General features: G+C 45.1%; 1 protein-coding gene across 1 annotated transcript in view; it reads left to right on the top strand.

Moving 5' to 3' along the window:
- Nucleotides 1-1,126: 1,126 nt before the first annotated feature.
- Nucleotides 1,127-19,668, top strand: part of ext1b (exostosin glycosyltransferase 1b) — a 110,799-nt gene continuing 92,257 nt past the window's right edge. The window contains exon 1 of the mRNA XM_018686083.2: nt 1,127-3,054. Within this exon, the coding sequence (XP_018541599.1) occupies nt 2,111-3,054 (944 nt within the window). The 5' untranslated portion in view covers nt 1,127-2,110. The remainder of the gene's footprint in view (nt 3,055-19,668) is intronic.

The following is a 19,668-nucleotide window of genomic DNA, read 5'->3' as shown; positions in this document are numbered from 1 at the left end:
GACTCCCAACAACTTATTCCCATGAAATGTTTTCATGCCTTAACCACTTCACTCTGTTAGGTTTTGGTACAAGTTAACAATGAAATCATTTATTTGAACAGATGCTGAGTTCTGTGGGAGATATGAGTGTTTCAACATGTTTCAGGAAAATTGCAAAGGGCTTATCTTACTTTAGTGGCTTTTGATTTCCTTTGCTCTGTAAGGACTGTGGGTTGGTGAATCTGGGTTTCCATGAAAACTGACAACAGACCATGGATCAAATTAGTAGAGCCAATGTTTGAACAAAAACTTGGATGAGGCGTCCTTGTGGTCTGGTGGTTGAGACACAACACTATAAGAGCGCAACATCCTTGGTTTAATTTTGATACCAGTTGTGTTTGTTGCATGTCATATTCCTCTCTCTCTCTCTCTCTCTCTCTCTCTATCTCTGCTTATTTCCTGTCCAGCTGTCCAATAAAGGCAAAAAAAAAAAAAAAAAATACAAAAATATATGATAGAATAAATAAATAAAGATGTCCATTTGTGTAATACACCATATAAGAGAAACTATGGAAAAGTACATCTAATCAAGCACTGTTCTTAAGTGCAGTTTTGAGGAACTTGTGCTTTGCTTTAGTATTAACATTTTATGCTACTGTTACTTAAGATTTTATATGTAAAAATCAGTTAATGAAATATGTGCTATTAGGGATTTAACTTCTCAACAGTGCATGAGGGCTCGTATAATAAATATTAAAAATCACTCTGTCACTCTTATATATTACATATTGATTAATCAACACTCAGTATGATGGATATTTAAATTATGATTTTTGTACATTTCTGGTACTGTGAGAACATTATGTGCTGTTAGCTAGAGCAAACACAGTGTGTGACTGTGTGATTGGAGTAAACCACTCAGCCTGAACACTATCATAATACAACTTCGCAGTGTCAATCTTTCTTTTTCTTTTTCTTTTTTTTGGGGGGGAGGGTGCTTTGCTCTCTGGCACATCTCCAAACAACTTCTATAGGCTTACAATTCGGTAATTTGCACATGCGGAGGACTCTGGTTATGAATGGGTGCCTTCCCTTTAGTCCCGCCTCTTCCGTTCCCACACACGGGCCAATCAGCGGCGGCGTGCGCATCGATGGGACGTCACGTCAGCTGCCGTCGTGTCGGGATTGGAATGTTACCGACTAACAATCGGAACAACTGAGCACTCGGTAATTGGACACTAGGATCAAGGAATCCCGTCTTTTTAAACATTTTCTCAGCTATTTACCCGAGTCTGAGCTTCGCGTTAGCTGCTCTCGTCTCACCCGGCTAACTTCGCCTGCTGCGTGGCTCCACTGGCCGATGTGGTTTTTATTTTATATCAGCGAGGGTATGTGGGGAGGTTGTAATAAATAAGAAGAGAAATGCAGGGATTCGTCAGGTTACACTTGTACCGCTGAGCTGCCCCTGCGCGACGACGCTTCCCCCCTCCGTTTTCTCCTTTTGCCTCTCTTCACTCGGGACCATGGAGTGATAAAAGAAGGGGGGATAGGACGAATTTACCCCGAGGCATTTGGATACGAGCGCGGCGGCCACACCGACGGGGCTTTTACACTCTCCGGCCAATGTGTTACCGAGTTTAACATCCACACCGGGGTGTACCTTTCCGTCTGGGAGAGCCTCGGGGACCCCTGCCGCTGTTCATCTCGGGAGGGGGGTAGAGAGAGAGTTCCCAGACGGTCCTCGGGACAGTTTTCCATTTGAATAGCCCCCCACACACAGCCAGCCTGAATGAGGGTGAGAAGAAGCGCAGGAGAAGAGAGTCTCTGCATATGATTGTGTCCGAGAGGGTCCGGGCAGCACTGGTCTTTTTAGGTGCACCCAAGTCCCGCTGCAGGCACCGTGCGATATGCTGAAACTCTACAGAAGAGGGGGAAAGGGACTATACTTTTAAAATCGCCCACATGCACTGGATCAATTGCTGGATTCGGGAACCGAATACGCAGAAGGGGGGTTGTGGATCCTTGGAGGCTGCCGGAGGATGGAGCGGTGTAGCCGGGGTTGGTGAGAGCCTAACTTCGGGCCACTTTACATTTCTTATTCGTAAACGACTCGCCCCTGTTCCCAGGACACATGCAGGCCAAAAAACGCTACCTGATCCTGCTCTCAGCCGGTGCATGTCTAGTGCTTCTCTTCTACCTCGGAGGGATTCAACTTCCAGCGACGAGCAGGAGCCGGCATGGCCGCGGCCGAAATGGGTACCGGCCCGACCAGCCCTGGCCTCACTTCTCGGACCCTTTACACCCTTTTCTGCCCTGGGATCAGACGGACAACGAGGAGTACAACCTGCACATATCTCCGAGGCAGAAGAGGGACGTCAACACGAGTGTTTACAAAGGCAAACGGTGCCGCATGGATTCATGCTTTGATTTCTCTCTGTGTCAGAAGAACGGATTCAAAGTTTATGTTTACCCGCAGCAGAAGGGGGAGAAGATCTCCGAGAGTTATCAGAATATTTTATCCACCATTGAGGGCTCGAGGTTTTACACCTCAGACCCCGGACAGGCGTGTCTGTTCGTCCTGAGTCTGGACACTCTGGACCGGGACCAGCTGTCCCCACAATACGTCCACAACCTGAAGACCAAGGTCCAGAACCTGCCCCTGTGGAACGACGGCAGGAACCACCTCATATTTAACTTGTACTCGGGGACGTGGCCGGACTATACGGAAGACCTAGGCTTTGACATCGGTCAAGCCATGTTGGCCAAAGCCAGCATCAGCACCGAGAACTTCAGGCCCAACTTCGACGTGTCCATCCCCCTCTTCTCCAAGGAGCACCCGAGGACCGGCGGAGAGAGGGGGTACCTCAAGTACAACTCCATCCCGCCTTTTAGAAAGTACATGCTGGTGTTCAAGGGGAAGCGCTACCTGACCGGTATCGGCTCGGACACCAGGAATGCCTTATATCACGTCCACAACGCGGAGGATGTGGTGCTGCTGACCACCTGCAAGCACGGCAAAGACTGGCAGAAACACAAGGACGCGCGCTGTGACAAGGACAACGCAGAGTATGACAAGTAAGTTGCAGTTTGAGGGGAAAAAAAGTTGTTTTTTAATGTTGTTCTTAGACTTTTACGCCCGAAATCCATGCGCAAAGAGCTGTCATCCACTGCGCACCAGGGGCGCATCCTTTGAGCTCTTACACTGTGGCGCACAGTGTGTGTACGTGTTATTGTGGAGACATTCAAATTCACTTACACTGCATCCTTCCTAACTGAAAATAGGTATTAACTAGCTCTGAGTTGACTTCCTCTTTTTGCATGTGGAATAGAAAATTAAAATCTAGACTTCCTCACACAAGGTTATGTGAAAGTCCGGAAACACATGTGATTAACTATGAATGAGTGTGGGCCTTTATAATGATCCCCAACTGCAGGTCATAGTTAACCAGCCCTTTTATGTGCCACTACATGACTGGTTTTTACCCTCCACTCCACCTCCTCGCTCCTCCTCAACCATGACATAAAAGATCTCCAGCCAGTCTATTAGCTCCCTGGACACCCTGTCTCCTCTCCCTTCCCCTCCCTTTCCTATGAAGGAATTCACCCCACCACCACCACCACTGCCAACCACCTTCCAGCTCCACTTTCATGGGAGCACTGCAGCCTTTCACCAGGATATGCATGGACATGTTTGATGTGCACCCTGTGCTTAGTGCAAATTAAGTGAAAGTCGACAGTGGGGAGTTTTTTTTTTTTTCTTTTCTTTTGCTCTGAAATTAGTATCTGGTGTTCCGGTGACCTTGTCATGACAAAATGCTGCTTCCCACGCTTAAAGGCGCACGCAGCGCTGTTTATGTGGGTTGTGGTGTGTAACAAGTTTGGTTGAATTATGGAGCGATTTAGTGCGAATAAATCAGCCATAATGGGTTAATTATCACCTTAATTTCCAAGTACTAGTGCCATCATTCCCACTTAGCCCCCAGGAACAGTTGATTACCTCTAATTTTGGAGGTCTCAGTTTTGTCAGGGTGGTAATTAATGATTCCCCCTTGGGACCAGTGGCAGTACTTGAATGTTTGGTATGTTTTAATATAGAAGGCAGTGTTGTCTGATGTTTACATAGCTGGGTTACACAGTGAACTCCGCTGTCAGGTTCACTCGTCTGAGAGTGACATGGGTTTGATCTGCATTTGTCAACCTGTGGATCCCATGCCTTTGTAAAGCCCGGATAAACTCAGACATGTGATAACAGCACTTGTCTACATTGTTCCCAGTAGGCTGTGTGTGTGTGTGTGTCTGTGTATACACACACTGCATGTCAAGGTTAGGGGAAAGGACAGATGGGGAGCATATGGAAAGTTAACCTACACGTTTCCATTCAATCAGTCAGAAAGACAGTGAGCATGGAGCAGGAGCTGTTGGAGGGAGATAAGAAGGACTTTTTAACCAAACACATGTTGGGTTGTGAGGGGAAGCATCTCTCCTTGAACTTGAAATGAACTCAAAAACCTCCAACTCCTCATAGACGAAGTGTAATGCCAATAAAAGGGAGCTCTAACAAAACTTCACAAGCATGCACTTGTCCGTCCATTCGTCATCCTTTTTTCCCCCCTCTCTCTAACAAACACTCACTCATTCCCTCCCTCTCCGTCTCCCTGGATGCCTTGGGCACCATGTCACCTGGAGAGATATGTCATCCATTATCTGGCATTCCAGTCGTCCCTGGACAGCCCACCTCTCCTCCCGCTCCGCTCGCGGCTCTGTTTCCCAACGGGATCGGGCCTCGTCTTTTCCCCTCTGTCTCTGGGACATCTCCGTGGCACATTCAGCTGATTGACACATCTGATCACGGCAAGTTCAGGGAAATCAGAGCGTTCACTGCCCACTCTTTCCACTGTGGTGTGTTTCACGTTTGATTTATTTTGATCGATACTGCCGCCTGTTAGTCATTTCATTTCCAGCATCGATACTGCATTTGATTTCTGTTCCCACTAAAGCTCTATAAATCCAGTTTTGTTTTTACACAACACTTTTACAGTGTTTAGCAGGGAGTTTACTTCTGGTAGTTGCACTGAACATCTCTGTGACTTCTTTGTGACCCAGATTTGACTTTTTCTTGAGACTTAGAATTGCTTTTATTGGGTATAACCTGCTTAGAATACTATACTGCTTTGGAGGAACCAATAAATTGAAAGCATTTTTTCCTGTTATGATTTAGCAACCTGTTTAGATTTAATCAAACGAATGCCTTTCATTTTAATCTAATTTAAACCCCTTTGGGTGCCAGCCCATGCTTTATAAAAACCCTGACGTGGCTCTCTCAGGTAAATGGGTCTATATGCGGATGGCCGTTCGGCATGAGCACTCCAGAGGCTGAGGGCAGGCAGGCAGTGCCTTATGGGGACGCTGTGGTGCACACTGAGGAATGCTCACACGTGTCAGAGCAGCTGTTGGCGGTTGAAGAGGGAGCATTGCCAAGGCAGGCTGACTGACTGCACAGTGTATGTACATACCTGGATGCTCTTTGAATGTAGCTTGATGCATATTTTAAAGACAGAGAGAAAGAGATGGTGTAAAACACAGACTATACTTGCTGTTTGCAATCAATATGCATCCACCCGCTGACCACAAACACACACCCACACATACATATATAAACACTGCCGCAGCCAGTGCTGCATCCAGGCTCATCTCTGCCTCCTGACCTTTGACCCTGTTGGCTTCCAGGGGAATGCTGCTCTACAAAGGAATGCAGCAGCAGGAGGGCTTACTGGAAGCCAGCATATAGGCACCTGAACTGGCTCCAACCCACAAACACACACAACCACACACACCACACTCTGACACAAATGCACCACGCTCCACACATTTATCCAATTGATTTTCTTAGCTGCAATAGCTTTCAATTGGAGTCACTCTGGTCCACTTCCGTGGCCAAGCGCTGATGAAAGGGCCCATTCACTGCTACATTATCCACTCAGTTTTCAGAGCTGCTGACAATGATCCTGGGAGAGGACAGTGAAAGGCTATTATGGGGTGGCCAATTGAAAATTTTCACATAAGGTGGGATTTTGCTGTAATGCTATGCCTTGTGGTGACTAAACCACGTTTACTGACATTCCCCTCTCTGGAAATGTGATAATTTCTGCTTCCCCTGTCACTTGTGGAAAAATCCTTTTAAATGAGAAGTCACTTTTGTAGCCTGTTACTTCCTGTTTCAACAATGAATCACTTCAGGCGTGGGTTTCTCACGGTATTATGCCACCTAAAGAAGAATAATCAGTAATTTCCTTCACATTTCACTCTATACAACAGCATACTGGCTTCATATGTGTTAACCAACATTAAACCCACTCTGTAAGTGCTCCGTATTCCACTTGCAAGCAGGTTATCCTGCAGATATCAAAAGTACAGTCTCATCTAATATCACAAGTCAACTGCTTAAAGTATATCATTATTGCTGTTGAATGTTCCATTAAAGTCCGACTGCACACATTCCTTTTATTTGCTCTTTGTTAAGTCTTTCTCTGGCTAACAGCAGCGTCATCATCCCCCCATTTAATACTTAACCAGCTTTGTTGGCTCGTATTGACTTTGTACTTTAGCTACTTCACTGGCAGCTGCCGCTCAAGGTCACCCGGGGGACTTGAAAAACTGAAAGATAGAGGGGAGGGTAATGAAGAGAAGCAGAGGGAGAGATTTAGAGAATGAGAAAGTCAAGAGGAGATACAGAAAAATATGTCTGTGTTTCAGCATGCCTGAAAACGTGTGTGTGTGTGTTTAGGAGAAGAGAAGGAGCAAGTGGGTGTGAGATTGAGTGATAATAGTGCGAGGTGCATGTTGGAGTGTGCCGCGCCAGTTGGGATGAAAGAAATGGAGGGTCCAGAAAATTGCGCGTGTAGTGGGATTTTTTCCCATTAGGAGTCAATGACAGTGACATCAACCAAGCGCTGCGGCATTTTCATTTTCACAACTGTGTCATCAGCAGAAATTTTCCCACTTGAGAAAATCCTCTCAAAAGCATGAGCAGCTGAGAGGGAGAGAAGAAGGGAAACAGGCCTGCCTCTCCTCCCAACTTTTTTGCATTTTTTCCCCTCTCTTTCTGTTTTTCTTCCCCTTACCTTTCCTCCCTTTTGTTTTGGCTCATTTTATTTTCTCTTCCTCCTCCCCTCCCTCATTCCATCTCTATCAGAACAACATGGAAACACTGATGTGATTTGGCTCGAGATGGCTCCGCGCCACATTTCCATCTCCCTCTTTCTTTTTTTTTTTTAATGATGCCGCTGTAGTTGACATTTTGTTGACACGACGCCACGGAATGACAGGCAGAAGCTGATGTGGGCCAAATTAAGAAAACCAGCAACACTTCCTCTCCACCTTATCTCAGTTAAACACTATTATGAGTGGGAACAGCAGCATTCACCTGAATGTCAGCGGCACTGCGTCGCTCTGATAGTGGACTTCTGTTGCAGATTTGGAGTGCTGAGCGAGTGGCAAACGTAGTCATGTTGCTAGCTCACTTGTTTGGCAGGAGAGGGTGTCACACTCCCCGGGTTGCCATTGTTTGTTTTTCTGTAGTCAGATTAATAAATCATGAATATTTCATGATTGCCTGCTCTCTCTTAGATAAAGCACTGAACTCGTGATGGAGAATGTTAATGATGTGGAGGATAATTAGTTTGAATGCGGTGCAGCTTAATTAGGACTCTTTGATATTTTGGTGCGTGCCTGTGTGTAAGAGACAGATTTAAGCCTATAACTACATAAAACCTCTGTTTGTTATTTTATCTTATCAGGTCGTCGATCCATCTCACATCCTCTCTGACTGTCACCATCTTTGCCCTCTTCTCTTTTTAATCGTCTCGTTTGTTTTGCTTCAGCCCCATTTGGTATCGTCTGCGGCGAGTCACTGTGTCACCATTACGACAGAAGTCAACATGGCTTCATCAGAGTATTTCTGCCTCATTCATAACTGGTATTTTCTCAGCAGTTGTGGGCTCCGGTGACAAGTCATTTTTAGACTGTTGACTTAGTCCATTCATCTTAAGAATTTCATTGCCTGTTGCAAGTTCTCAGAGGCCACGGTGACATCTTTAATTTGCTTGTTTTGTCCGACCAGTTGTCCAGAACCCAAAGATAATCAAATTATAGTGATATAAGACAAAAAAGCAGCAAATCTTTAAATTTTAGAAGCTATAACCAGTATTTTTTGCACGTTAAATGACCTATAGTGAAAAATGTTGTCGATAAAGTAATAATATATGGTCTAATCCTTATATTATTTCACTGTATGGACCACTGGTTGTTCAAAGTAATGACATTTTCATATTCATATTAAGTTTACTGTCAAAGAAGACTTAGAAAACCAGACATTTACATTTGAGATACTGAAGTCAGTGATTTTGGAGTGATTGTTGTTGAGGAAATTTCTCAAAATGATTAACTGATTGTTTGCCATTAACTTTCTGTTAGTCAGCTATCAGTTATTCCACTAATCATTTCAGCTCGGCTAATCTCAGATCTGTCTTCCAAGTTTGTGTTGCTACTTGTTTTTGTCTGTGTGAGTTTTGGCCGTGTGTGGCTGCTCATCCATCCATGTCAGTGTGTGTCTGTGTGTGTGCGCACATCCCTGTGTTTGAGTCTTTGTCTTCGTGCGTGGGTGTGTGAACGCAAGCATGTGTGTGAGTGCATGCAGGATGACTGGGGTCACGACCCCGCTGTCTGCCCCCTTCGCTGAGTGACGAAGGCAAAGCCCCGCTCACTGACCCACATTCACGGAGGGATTACCAGCACAGCCAAGCCGCCCCTGGCCTCAGAGGTGGTGGCGGCAGCGGCGGCAGTGGAGAGGTGGGGAGAAAGAGAGGGAAAGAATTGGGCCTGGGTGGGGGGTGGGGAGGGTAGCCATGAACTCTGCTCACACACACACACACACACATCAGATCAGACAGTGGAGACCAAGTAGAGCATCCTGCACCCCCCCCCAGGCCAGCTGCCGGCTACTTGGTGGAGAGAGATTGATCAGCTGGGAGGGTTCCCCCAAAATGAAAATCGATGAGAGTATTAGCACAGCAGTGGGCCAGACCCCGGAATCATTTCCTCTATTAAAAATTGCTCACTTTCACTCTGGAGAAAAAAAGAACTAGTCCAAAGGCTTGTTGTGCTCGTGGTAACGGTAATTGAAAGAGTGAGGAATAACAAGGCATCAAGATGCCTTCATTTCCCAGGACTGCCAGGGAATGTTTAAGAGGAATGAATTAATAAGAGTCACAGGCACAGTAGTAAAAGTTGTAAAACCCCCTCCTCTCTTTCTCTCTCTTTTTCTTTCTGTCACTCCTGAAGCTCTCTCATCCCTAACTAGTGCTGATACAGTGATGTAAAAAGTTTGCAGGCAGACAGGTAAGTGAGTGTCTGAGCAGTTTTTTTTGGATGGCTCTGACAGTGCAGAACAGAATGAGAACGAGAGAGGAGCTGATTGGGTCCTTGTGAACTCAATTAAACCAGACAGGTATGTGACTGGCTGAGGCAAAAAGTGATGATCAGGACAGACACGTGATTGGCTTCTCATTAAATCCTCTGCTGAGGAGGGATGAAAGGAAGATATGGCTGCTGTCTGCAGGTTTGGTGAGCACAATGAGTTCTGAGTTCTGACATCTGTCTCTTTTTTTTTTTGGTAAGTAGGGAGATGAACTATTAAAAAAAAAAATTCTCACATCTCGGCTTTCATTGGGGGCATGCTGAGACGGGGCAGCGCTGCTCTGAGCATACATTCCCGTCTCCATCATTCCAGCATTCCCACGTTCAGCTGGTGCAGTGTTTTTGCCATCGGCCCCCTCGGTTTTTTGTTTGTTTTTTTTCTTTAACTCCTGAGTTCCCAGCTGTAAGTGAGTAGGCTTGAGACTCTTGCATGTATTTACAGGCAAAAAATTACTTATTACAAACGACTTGCAACAATAAACTCCAAGCCTGTGTTCTACATGTTTAACAAGATTAAAGGTTGCAGTTTTTTGTTGTTCTTTTGTCAGCTTTTAAGTAAACTTGTCCAGTTTTCCATAGAAAAAATGATCATGAATGAAATGACCGACTCATTCAGCTCTATGCAAGGCCCTAATTACTGATCTACCAACGTGTCTTCCCTGCTCATCCCTCCCATTTGACTCATATGACTGGTCAAGTGGACAGTTTTCACTGTGAGTGAATTAGGCTGCACTTAGATGGCTGTTATCTTTTCGCTGCTGAACTGTGGAGTGTAGAGTGTGTTAGTGTGTGAGAGGTCAGGGTGTGTGTGTGTGTGTGTGTGGAGTGAGGGAGCGAGCGGAGGTAGCCGCTGGTCCCAGTGCTCCCAGGGATTTGCCCCTCTTCCTGAATGACTCTGCGGTCCCCAGGCTGTGGAGCACCTGACCAGAGTTATCTCATCAATGAGGGGCAGCGGGCAGAAACTCTGGCCTACATCTGCCATGGCTGCTGCTGCTGCTGGACACCGACACACTCACACAGAAATCGTAGTAAACAGATGAGTATTTTTCCTCCTAAACGGAGAAAACAAACAGAAACTGATTAGAACGTAGTCCATCATCGTTGTCAGCAGTTGTTACAGATGTTGGCTTCTGTGAGCTCTGTCACTCCCTCGGGGCGATGCAGCAGCTCCGGTGGGGGGACAAGAGGGGAGATGCAGGGGTGGGCGGGGGGATCTAGTTTTTATGGCCCTGCAGAATGGCAGCTTTTATGGCCCCAAGAGGCCGTTCAGCAAACACCTACTGGCGGCACATCAATGGGATGGCGGATCGTTGACGTCAGCCTGCATGCTGACCTCCCTCCTTCCCTTCTCACCACCGCAAAAGCGAAAACAAACACTTAACCTCTCTGCTGGTATTCATATTCAAATAGTAATTGGCAAAAGGGGGAAATGTGAGTAAGGGCGAGGTGGTGGTGGAGTTGGGGGGGGTTGAAGAGGGCAATAGCTTAAAAAAGCATTATGTCACTGAAGAATGTGTGCATGGCTCAATGTTTAAGGGGCCACGGCTTCGAAGAGAGAAAGAGGGTTTTGTTGGAGCAGATCTGGCTGCCTGGCAGGCTGATGGAAGGGCTCTTTCCCCCGTTGCTTCATCGTGCTTTATGGCTCGGTTTAACTTCCACTCACGGGGTGTAAAAGTTGGGGCTGCCCCCAGGCGCTCCAAAGGGGTCCCATTGTGCTAAAGTTTGCTCTCTTTCCAGAGGGAACGTTTGTGCCTTGTTGACATCGCAGCCTCTCCATATGGTCCCCCTTTCACTCCCTCATGTTTCACCCCTCTCCATCAACCCTGACTCTTTCTCTACCGCTGTGGCCTCTCATCCTCGCACATCTACTTTCCTTTTGTTTTGTTTTTTTAAGCCCAGGTGACAAACTGGCAGCAATGGCCGCTTACACAGCTCCAGCCATCGACAACCAGGCCTTGGTTTGGCAGATTCCGCGACACTTCATGGATCAGCGGCTAAGCCAAAACTAACGGAGGAGGAGGAGGCAGTGGGGGAGAGGGTTACAAGGGAAGAAGGCATCTGGTCTCACCAAGGAGAGTCTCAGTATGCCCAGAGCGTGGGTGTATGATTGACCAGGGAGAGGAAGGAAAGAATCATTTTGGCCTGTCGCTGTTTTTTCCCAGTTTCCATGCCAGTTTGGCGGTGCTGGTGCGTGGTGTTTATTCATGAACTTGACGGGGGCCTCCTTTTCAGATAAAGTAGAAGGAGTGCACGCTTTTTTTGGGAAGGCGATGTGTAGGACAAAGTGCAGCTGCTGGTGGTAATGCTGGATATTTTAGATTAACGCCCACTCTCCCTTCTCTTCAACGTCTGATTGCCTTTTCTTCCCTTTGTTCATCCCAACTCTTTCTCCTCTTTTCTCCTATGTACTCATGCTTTCCATCTCACACTCCCACAGCCTGAGAAGCCCAAATACACAACTTGTTTCTTCATGCATGTGGAAAGTCTCATGAAAAAACTTGCCAGCGTTACTTCTCATGATTCCAGCCTTCTACATCAAAGACCTGTCTGTATGATTTCATTACATCATGGGTGGAAACATTTTAGGAACAAGAACATTTCCAGCTGTTTGAATCATTTCCGCAGAGATCCAGTGTAAGATTTGGTGGCACTTTCCATGTATTCCACACTTGTTTCTCTCTGCAGCTCTATCGCAGAGCTGTAGGACGCCTTTCCCCGTTTCAGTGGCTTCAATTTTTACCCTGCTGCATCGTGACTGGTGGCGTCTATCCAGCCGCATCCCTGCCCTCAAAGTAAACCAAAAAAAACAAGAGGGAGGAAGAGCTCAAGTGGGGAAAAGCCAGTGATCCCGTCGAGAATCTGAAGCACTATTATAAAGGCAGAGAAGGAAAGCAGAAAGACGAGAGGGGGAGAAGACGAAAGACATGTAGCAGAAAGAGCAGCAGAGCATCCTGCTTTGTTTAGCAGCTCGACGGGGTGTATTTTCTGTGTGGGGGTGAATTGAAGTGTTTATTTCCCCAGAAAGTTGTGACACAACAGCACTTTGTTTTCAAAGTGTCTGCATCTTGTTTGCCTTTGCAGCTCACTCGCTAGACACAGCGCTCTCTGGCTGTCTGAAGTGAGACAGGTGAGGAGAGCGGAGAGGGGGTTTAGATGCTTCAGCTTAGGTAATATGTGGAGCCTGTATTAAGATCCACTGTGCCTCCACCCTTACTAAACATGCAATGATGGCAGAGTCAGTGGCAGCAGCACAAATTTTAGTTAAGTGGGCCAGTTCAGTCTTGGCTCTGAGTGCCAAAATCAGGGAACTTTATTTGATTAACAATATCCTTTATCAGCCACAGTTGAGATGCACTTGAATTAAATTCGCGCTGCTCTTCAAGAGGTGTGGAGTGGCCGTGAGTTAAAGACTTCCTGTACCAAATAGCCCTCTGTTAAAGTTAAGTGATTAATGTGCTCAGAAATGCACATATATGCAGACAGCAGATTGCAAGGAGACATTCGTGTAGTTCTGTTCATATTATATTGGATGGCTGCTGATGAGGTTAGGTTTGCACATGTAGTTGGTGCCTCCACATCCTTTTTGGACATGGGCATGTGATGAAATTTACCCCCTCATGGCCCTGTATGTGTGGAGACTATGATCTGATTTTTAGCCGGCCTTCCCTGCCTTAAGAAGGTATACAATACACTTACAAAAACACCTCTAACTCTGTTGGAGGGCTCACTACTTTGATTTGAACCCAGAAGTCTGCTTCTGTCCAAACTGTCTAAGTATGTAATACAATTGCAGTATGCATGTACATGTACGGCCTACAAGTTTGAGAAAGAAACTTAATTAGAGACTTTCCGGTGCTCCAGATAAACCAAGGTTGATGGTACATTGGCAGATTCTCAGACTTTGGACTGTACCTTCTGCCTTTCATCTCAGTCTACTGGCTGGCGCTTTGAAAAATGCTAATTTAAACCAGACGAGATGGTTCAATTAATTTGAAATCGACTCCCAAGTCCAAAAGACCTGTTTTCCTCATTATGAGTCTGGATGTTTGTATGGGTGTGTGTATTCAAATACTTTATTTTCCTGACTCTTTATGCCTGTGACATCTGTAGTAGGTGTCCAAGGATTTGGAGAGTCTTTTAAGTCTCATCACTTCTATATTGAGGTGATAGGTCAAATTCTCCTGAGGTTCCCCAGGCACAGATGAGTGTATATATACGTGTGTGTCTGTCTGTGTGTGTAAAAGGAAGCGCTTCTATTTGCTAGTGGGCCCAGTCTGGAGTTTGTGGAGTATCTGGTGACTTGGGACTATTTGCTCACAGCTACATAGCTTACTATCTATAAACACATTCTTATATTCTACTGGGACACCGGCTTTTTCAGGAGCTTAAGGAAAGTATGAGCTAATAATGTCTGAATATACCTGCTATTTATTGTGTGGTTGACGGTGTTTTAGTTGTGGACTGTGTGTATTTTGTCTTTGGCTTGGACTACGGAGGACCGCTCTTCTGTCTGAGAAGTGTTTGCACTGTGGCCGACGAGGGGACAGACAGAAATCCAGACAAGTATGTGTTACGTTTACACTGCAGTCTGAGCTGTGTGTGTGTGTGTGTGTTAAATTGTGCGTCTGCATATGCATATGTGCACGGCTATGCATGCTGCAAGGCCTGCACGTCTTCCCTTTAGCTAAGTAGTGCTGATTCAGTAGTGTGTCCTTCCATGCCTACTTTTCCCTGCTCTTCTCAGTGAATGTTCTTCTCTATAAGCCTCCAGGCAGCCTTCCTGCCCAGCCTCTTCCTCCCTGTCCACACACACACACACACACACATGCACATACACACCCTTCCCTCCCGCATACTCAGCAGCATCTTGTTTGGCCGAAACCTGGCGCTAACTCTAACTGTGGCCACTCATGTGGAACCCCCAGAAGCTACAAAACATGAATAATGTATCAGTGAGAGGAGTTTTTATTCATGTATTTTTTCAAATTAAGTAGCATGTCCACACATACCCATGCAGCCATACAGTGCAGCACTGCTCCCCCATCCTCCTCACAAGGGTAAAGGCAGCCCCCAGATTTCACCAATATTTTCACAAAGCAGCACAGAGGGATCTGACTTCCTGTACTCTCTCTTTGACGTGGAGAAAATTTCATTTGAATTTCATCCAGGATCAGAGAGTGACCTTAAAGGCCTGTTTTTTTGGGCGAAAGTTGAGTTCACACGGTCTGAGGAGCAGAGGAGATTCATTATTCAATAAATTGCATTTAATGTGGAGTATGAAGCGAGACCAAATGAGCCTCAAAGCCGGCGGCATCTCTGGATGCTGATAAGCTTTTTAGAGGACGACACAGGGGAGGTTTTTGGGAACAGGAACAGACGGACTACATCTCTAAAAAAAATAGATGCGTTGCACTGCATTTCCCAGCTGCCGTATCTTTTGGGACGGCTGAGGCAAGTAGATCTAAGAGCTCTGTCATTACCAAGTTTGCTGTAGCTTCATCATCGCTGCCAGATCTGCTGTGCATTTTCTATTTCAAATCTCCCTAAATAAATCACGAAATCTCCAGCTTCAGAAAAATCTTCTGAATCTCCTTTTCTTATTATATATATCGTATGAACTTGATCCGTAACTCTTACATAGCTTGAATTTTTCAGTGGTTTCAGTCAGTCTCTTTTCACTTTTTTGATATTGGCGATACAGACACGTCCCTCTGCGTCAGCTATGCTAGAGTGTTTCTGCTGCACATTTTCCTCCAATTTTTAATGCATTTAATTTAACTGTAGAGCAGACACTTGCAGTGTTAAGCTAAATTTTTACTGAGTTTGACCTGGGGGCAGGACACGCCGTCACATCTGACTTGTCTAATTCCATATAACATGCACAGTCCCTCATGTAGGATTATGGGTGTTGTGTATATAACTTACAAACATCCCTGAGCTGCTGTGAGCAGCTGTGATCAGAGTCCATGCTCTGGGCGTGCTGCCCTCTGAATGTCCACAAAACACTCGCTGGAGTGAAAAGGCCGCAATCATCTTTATTACACGTTGGAAGTTTGAGGCTTACCCACACTGTAAAATGCTTCTGCACCTTCTGATTTAACCACTTCAGCGGTGTGTGACTCCCAATGTTTTTTCTTCTTCTGACACTCCCAAAACACAGATCCTTCACTCTAACTTTCGTTTTGTCCTAAAGCTGTAACATTGGTCCTCACATGTTAGCTGTCTATTGATAAAAAGTGGTCTTATCAGTGGCGACAATATTGGTCCCTTCCTGTGCTGCCAATACAGATATAACAAGCACTATTTCAATAAAAGGCCTGTGTGTCCTTTCATTTATTTGTTCCTGGAACAGTTGCAGCATTAGCTTCACTTTCCAAGCTAATCAGAGTGCAAAGGCAGGATTAGCATCTAGCTAGTCCTCTTACCCACTAATCACTTCAAAGCTGTCCACATCACCTGTCCTCTTCAGTGTATTATACACTTTATCAGTTCACATGATGCTAAACTCATGGCGCACTCAAGAACCTATGTACTGCTTTTATTGTCGTGCATATTTTATAGGCTGCATTTTCACATAGATTAACCTCTTAGATATATTTCATATGCACTTCTGATTTGCTTGTGTTGTGTTGCGTGGCTTAAGCTCCTTTTCATTTCGATAGCTTCCTCCCTGAGAGAGGGTAAGCGCTTTTTGTCACATCCTGATCAGAGCCTGAACCGCGTCCTCCTCTTCAGGCCAGACATGTGAAGTTACCGCGCTGTCTGATTAATGATTGCTGGGATAACATTACCCAACATAAACTTATCAAGGTCTTACGTGTCAGGCCGTCGCTGCTTATCAGTGTGTTACTACATGGATGGATGCACATGTGCATACAAAATAAAGTAAACATGGACTGAGAGAGTAGAAATCTGGACTGCAAATGAATAAGCCAGTCTGTTGTTGCACTGCTGGACACTGAAATACAGGCAGCCACCCACGACAGTTTGGAAGTGTGTTGTGTTAACAGCGCCTCATTCGATGACTCCTCTCCTCTTCTCTTCTCTCCTCTATCTCCTCTCCTCTCCTCAGTCACTGTGACGTTTCTCATTACCCCGTGGTAATTCGTGCTCTTATTTACCGCCGTGATGATCTGCAGATCTTAAGTGACAAAATACAGCAGGGATCTATGAGCCTGCATGCCAAATCACTCGTCTCCTCACAGTGTCTGGTGTGTGTGTGTGTTAGCTCACTGAACCGTGTGAATGTGAATGATCCTTTTAACTGCATGTGAGACCCACTGTCTGTTTAGAATAGAGATCAAATCATGTTTAGTCCCCTGTTGTTATGAAGCACTTCCCATGCAATCAGCTCTTCCCTTGCACGACAGTGTTTTCTTTAACAAGATAGTTTCATCACAGCAAACAAGCTGCTGCTATAGAGTAAAATAGGATGTGAATACATTATGTTAATGAGTCAGTTAATAGACAGTGAAAGGCAGGAGCATATCAAGCATTTATAAATCAATAAGTAAGTACATATATCAGTAAACAGTAAGAGCTGTGGTAATGCTATCCTTGCTGTTCATCTGGGTGTGTTGTTGTGAGACATGTCAAATATATGAAAAATCAACATACAGCATTTTGCCTCTTTAAAGCTGAAACCATTAGTTGGTTCACTGATTACCTGATGTACAGGAAGTTATTCAGTAACTACTTTGACGCCAGTTTAAAAGCAGAAATCATTTTTCAAGAAGAAATCTGGTTTTATCTTCCCAGTATAAGGATTTGTCTTGTATGACAAACTGAATATGTTTATTTTTATTATCTTTTATCTCTTTCACTATTTTCTGACATTTCACAGACAAAGTGATTGATTGTTTGATGGAAAAAAAAATCACTACATCAATCAGCAAGGTTTGCCTGTTGCCTTTTTCCATTTGAAAATAAGCACCTGTTATAAAATATCATTTATCAGCTGGTCATGGTCCCCGTCATGGCTCCTCACTGACTACAGATATACAGCTAAAAACCTTCAATGGTTGTTTTTAAAATTTACTAACTGTACAGTCGCCATTTTTGTAAACGTCCTTGATGAGCAGAGGCAAGGTTTCCCACAGGAAATTGGTAGCAGAGGTGATATGTGCTTTGCTTGGAAAAAAAAAAAGACTCAGACAGTTTTCTTTTTTCCCAACATTGCGACGTGCTACACTGATTAATTGCTGCAACACAAATGCACGATGCGATAGATCAATCAATTACCTGCTGTGCTGAATCAAACAGATAATGTTATCAGTGTATAGGTACCTGATGAAGGTTTAAACAGTCACCTCACTCATTAAATACAGGGAAAGCGTTCTCCCTAAAGGTTAATAAGCCTCATATTATATTCCATTATTTTATTGGTAGAGGTTCTCTTTAATTCAGGTGAGGCAGGGCGCCTCCATTGTAAAAAAAACTGTACTGCAGTAAAGCCCTCAGCAGCAGTCAAGACTTTAAGAGTCCCATGATGCTCTGAATACTGTTCCAGTGATTTTCCCATCAGACTCTGAGGAGGGACGTTGAACGTATTTCATTTTAGACATTAAAATTGTCCAGTTTAAAGATAGTTTAGCTGTTAGAAACCAGCTCCAACACAGTGTTTCTTTGAACCTTGACGCCAGCATTATGTTTTGTCCTCTTTTTCCATGCCACGTATTATTGCAACTTGCAACAATAGCCACAAATATCCCGACTAAAAATAGCTCCCGGCTTCAGAAACCTTTTTTGTAAAGTCCACAAGATATGTGACACTGGCAGTTATATGTTTTTCTCCAGCTGCTGTGATGTGGGTGCGGTTCAAGTTCCTCCACACAGATGAATGGATGGCTTTGCAGAAAATGTGAATGGAAGGTGTGAAGTGGCCAGTCCTCGCAAACAATAGGTGTTGAGGCTGCCGGCAGGAAGGTGAACGAGTTTAAATCACAGAGTGACAAGGCGAAATACTGAAGGGAAAGTTGCTGATGCTCTTTCCTTTTAACAAACAGCTTACTGTTTGTTGGACTTTCTCATGCAAATCTTGTGTTTAAGTGCAGGAGAATAAGCATGTGTTAATGCCATCACAAACCAGATTCCTGCTTACTGCTTTTACACAAGACCAGGGTCTGCAGCTGCAGTTTTTAGAATGTCTAACTTTGTATAAATACATGCCAAAGATAGTTGATGACTTTCAGCCCATTAATACTGAGGCTGTTAATGTGACTCCCTATTACACTTAAAGTTATGTTACTGCTTGCACATTTTGGCTATTCTTCCATAGAGTTGTTCTGGTTTTGGTATCCCTATCTTGCAGGGAAAATGACCTAATGACACTGTTTATCCTGGTATTTGCTCGCAGTGCCATTGTCTCAAGCAGTCTGAAAACACTCCAGATTTGTTTTCTTTTCAGGGGTAAATCCAGCCCTAACTCTTCCACTCTCCTATTCTCCCCACTATCAACTTCATCCCACCTTTAACTGGAGCTTGACTTGTTGGACGCACTTGGTCAGGGCACAATTATGTAACAGAAAAGGGAAAGTGCGTCAGGGCTCTGAGATAGCTGAATGGCTCTGACGGTCCTGGCAGCGGCCCGATGGAAGAACATTTGTGGCAGTAATTTAGCACATGGGTGCTTCCGCTGCAGGGGTTATTGTATCCGTCACGCTCGGCTGCGACCACGCTGACCCCTGCTTGTGTTTTCAGGCCGGCCGGCTCCCCCATAAACTCACTGGCCCCCCAACAATAGACCGCAAAATGAGACTCACCAGACAGTGAGTTGGGAGGCAGGCGTAAAGAAAGAGAGAGAAAGAGGGGGAGATTGTGGAGAGGAGAGATTAACAGGGTGAGAAAGTGAGTCAAGGAAAAAAGAGGGGAATAAATTGTGGCAAGAGAGATGGACCAGACTCGCACAAAACTGCACACAATCAGCCAATGACCTGGACATAACCAAACCATGTTTATCTCTGCATCTGCAGCCCGAATATAAACAGAGCATAGTTTTTGGAGCAGAGTCGATATATTGAAGCTTGGAGAGAATGAAGTGAGATTTAAAAGTAGAAAGACTGGCAGTTAAAGAAGTGTTTTGGAGCAATGTGATGGGAAAAAGAGAAGAAAAAGGTTGGGGAGAAAGAAATGGTGCGCTGGGATTGTGTCAGGCTGGAGCGAGGCAGACCACAGGAGGCCTGCGAGCACACCATAAACAGAGAGCATGTGTGTTAC

This window comes from Lates calcarifer, linkage group LG3 (assembly GCF_001640805.2).
Source record: "Lates calcarifer isolate ASB-BC8 linkage group LG3, TLL_Latcal_v3, whole genome shotgun sequence".
NCBI lineage: Eukaryota > Metazoa > Chordata > Actinopteri > Centropomidae > Lates > Lates calcarifer.
This window is presented reverse-complemented; position numbering and strand designations above follow the sequence as displayed.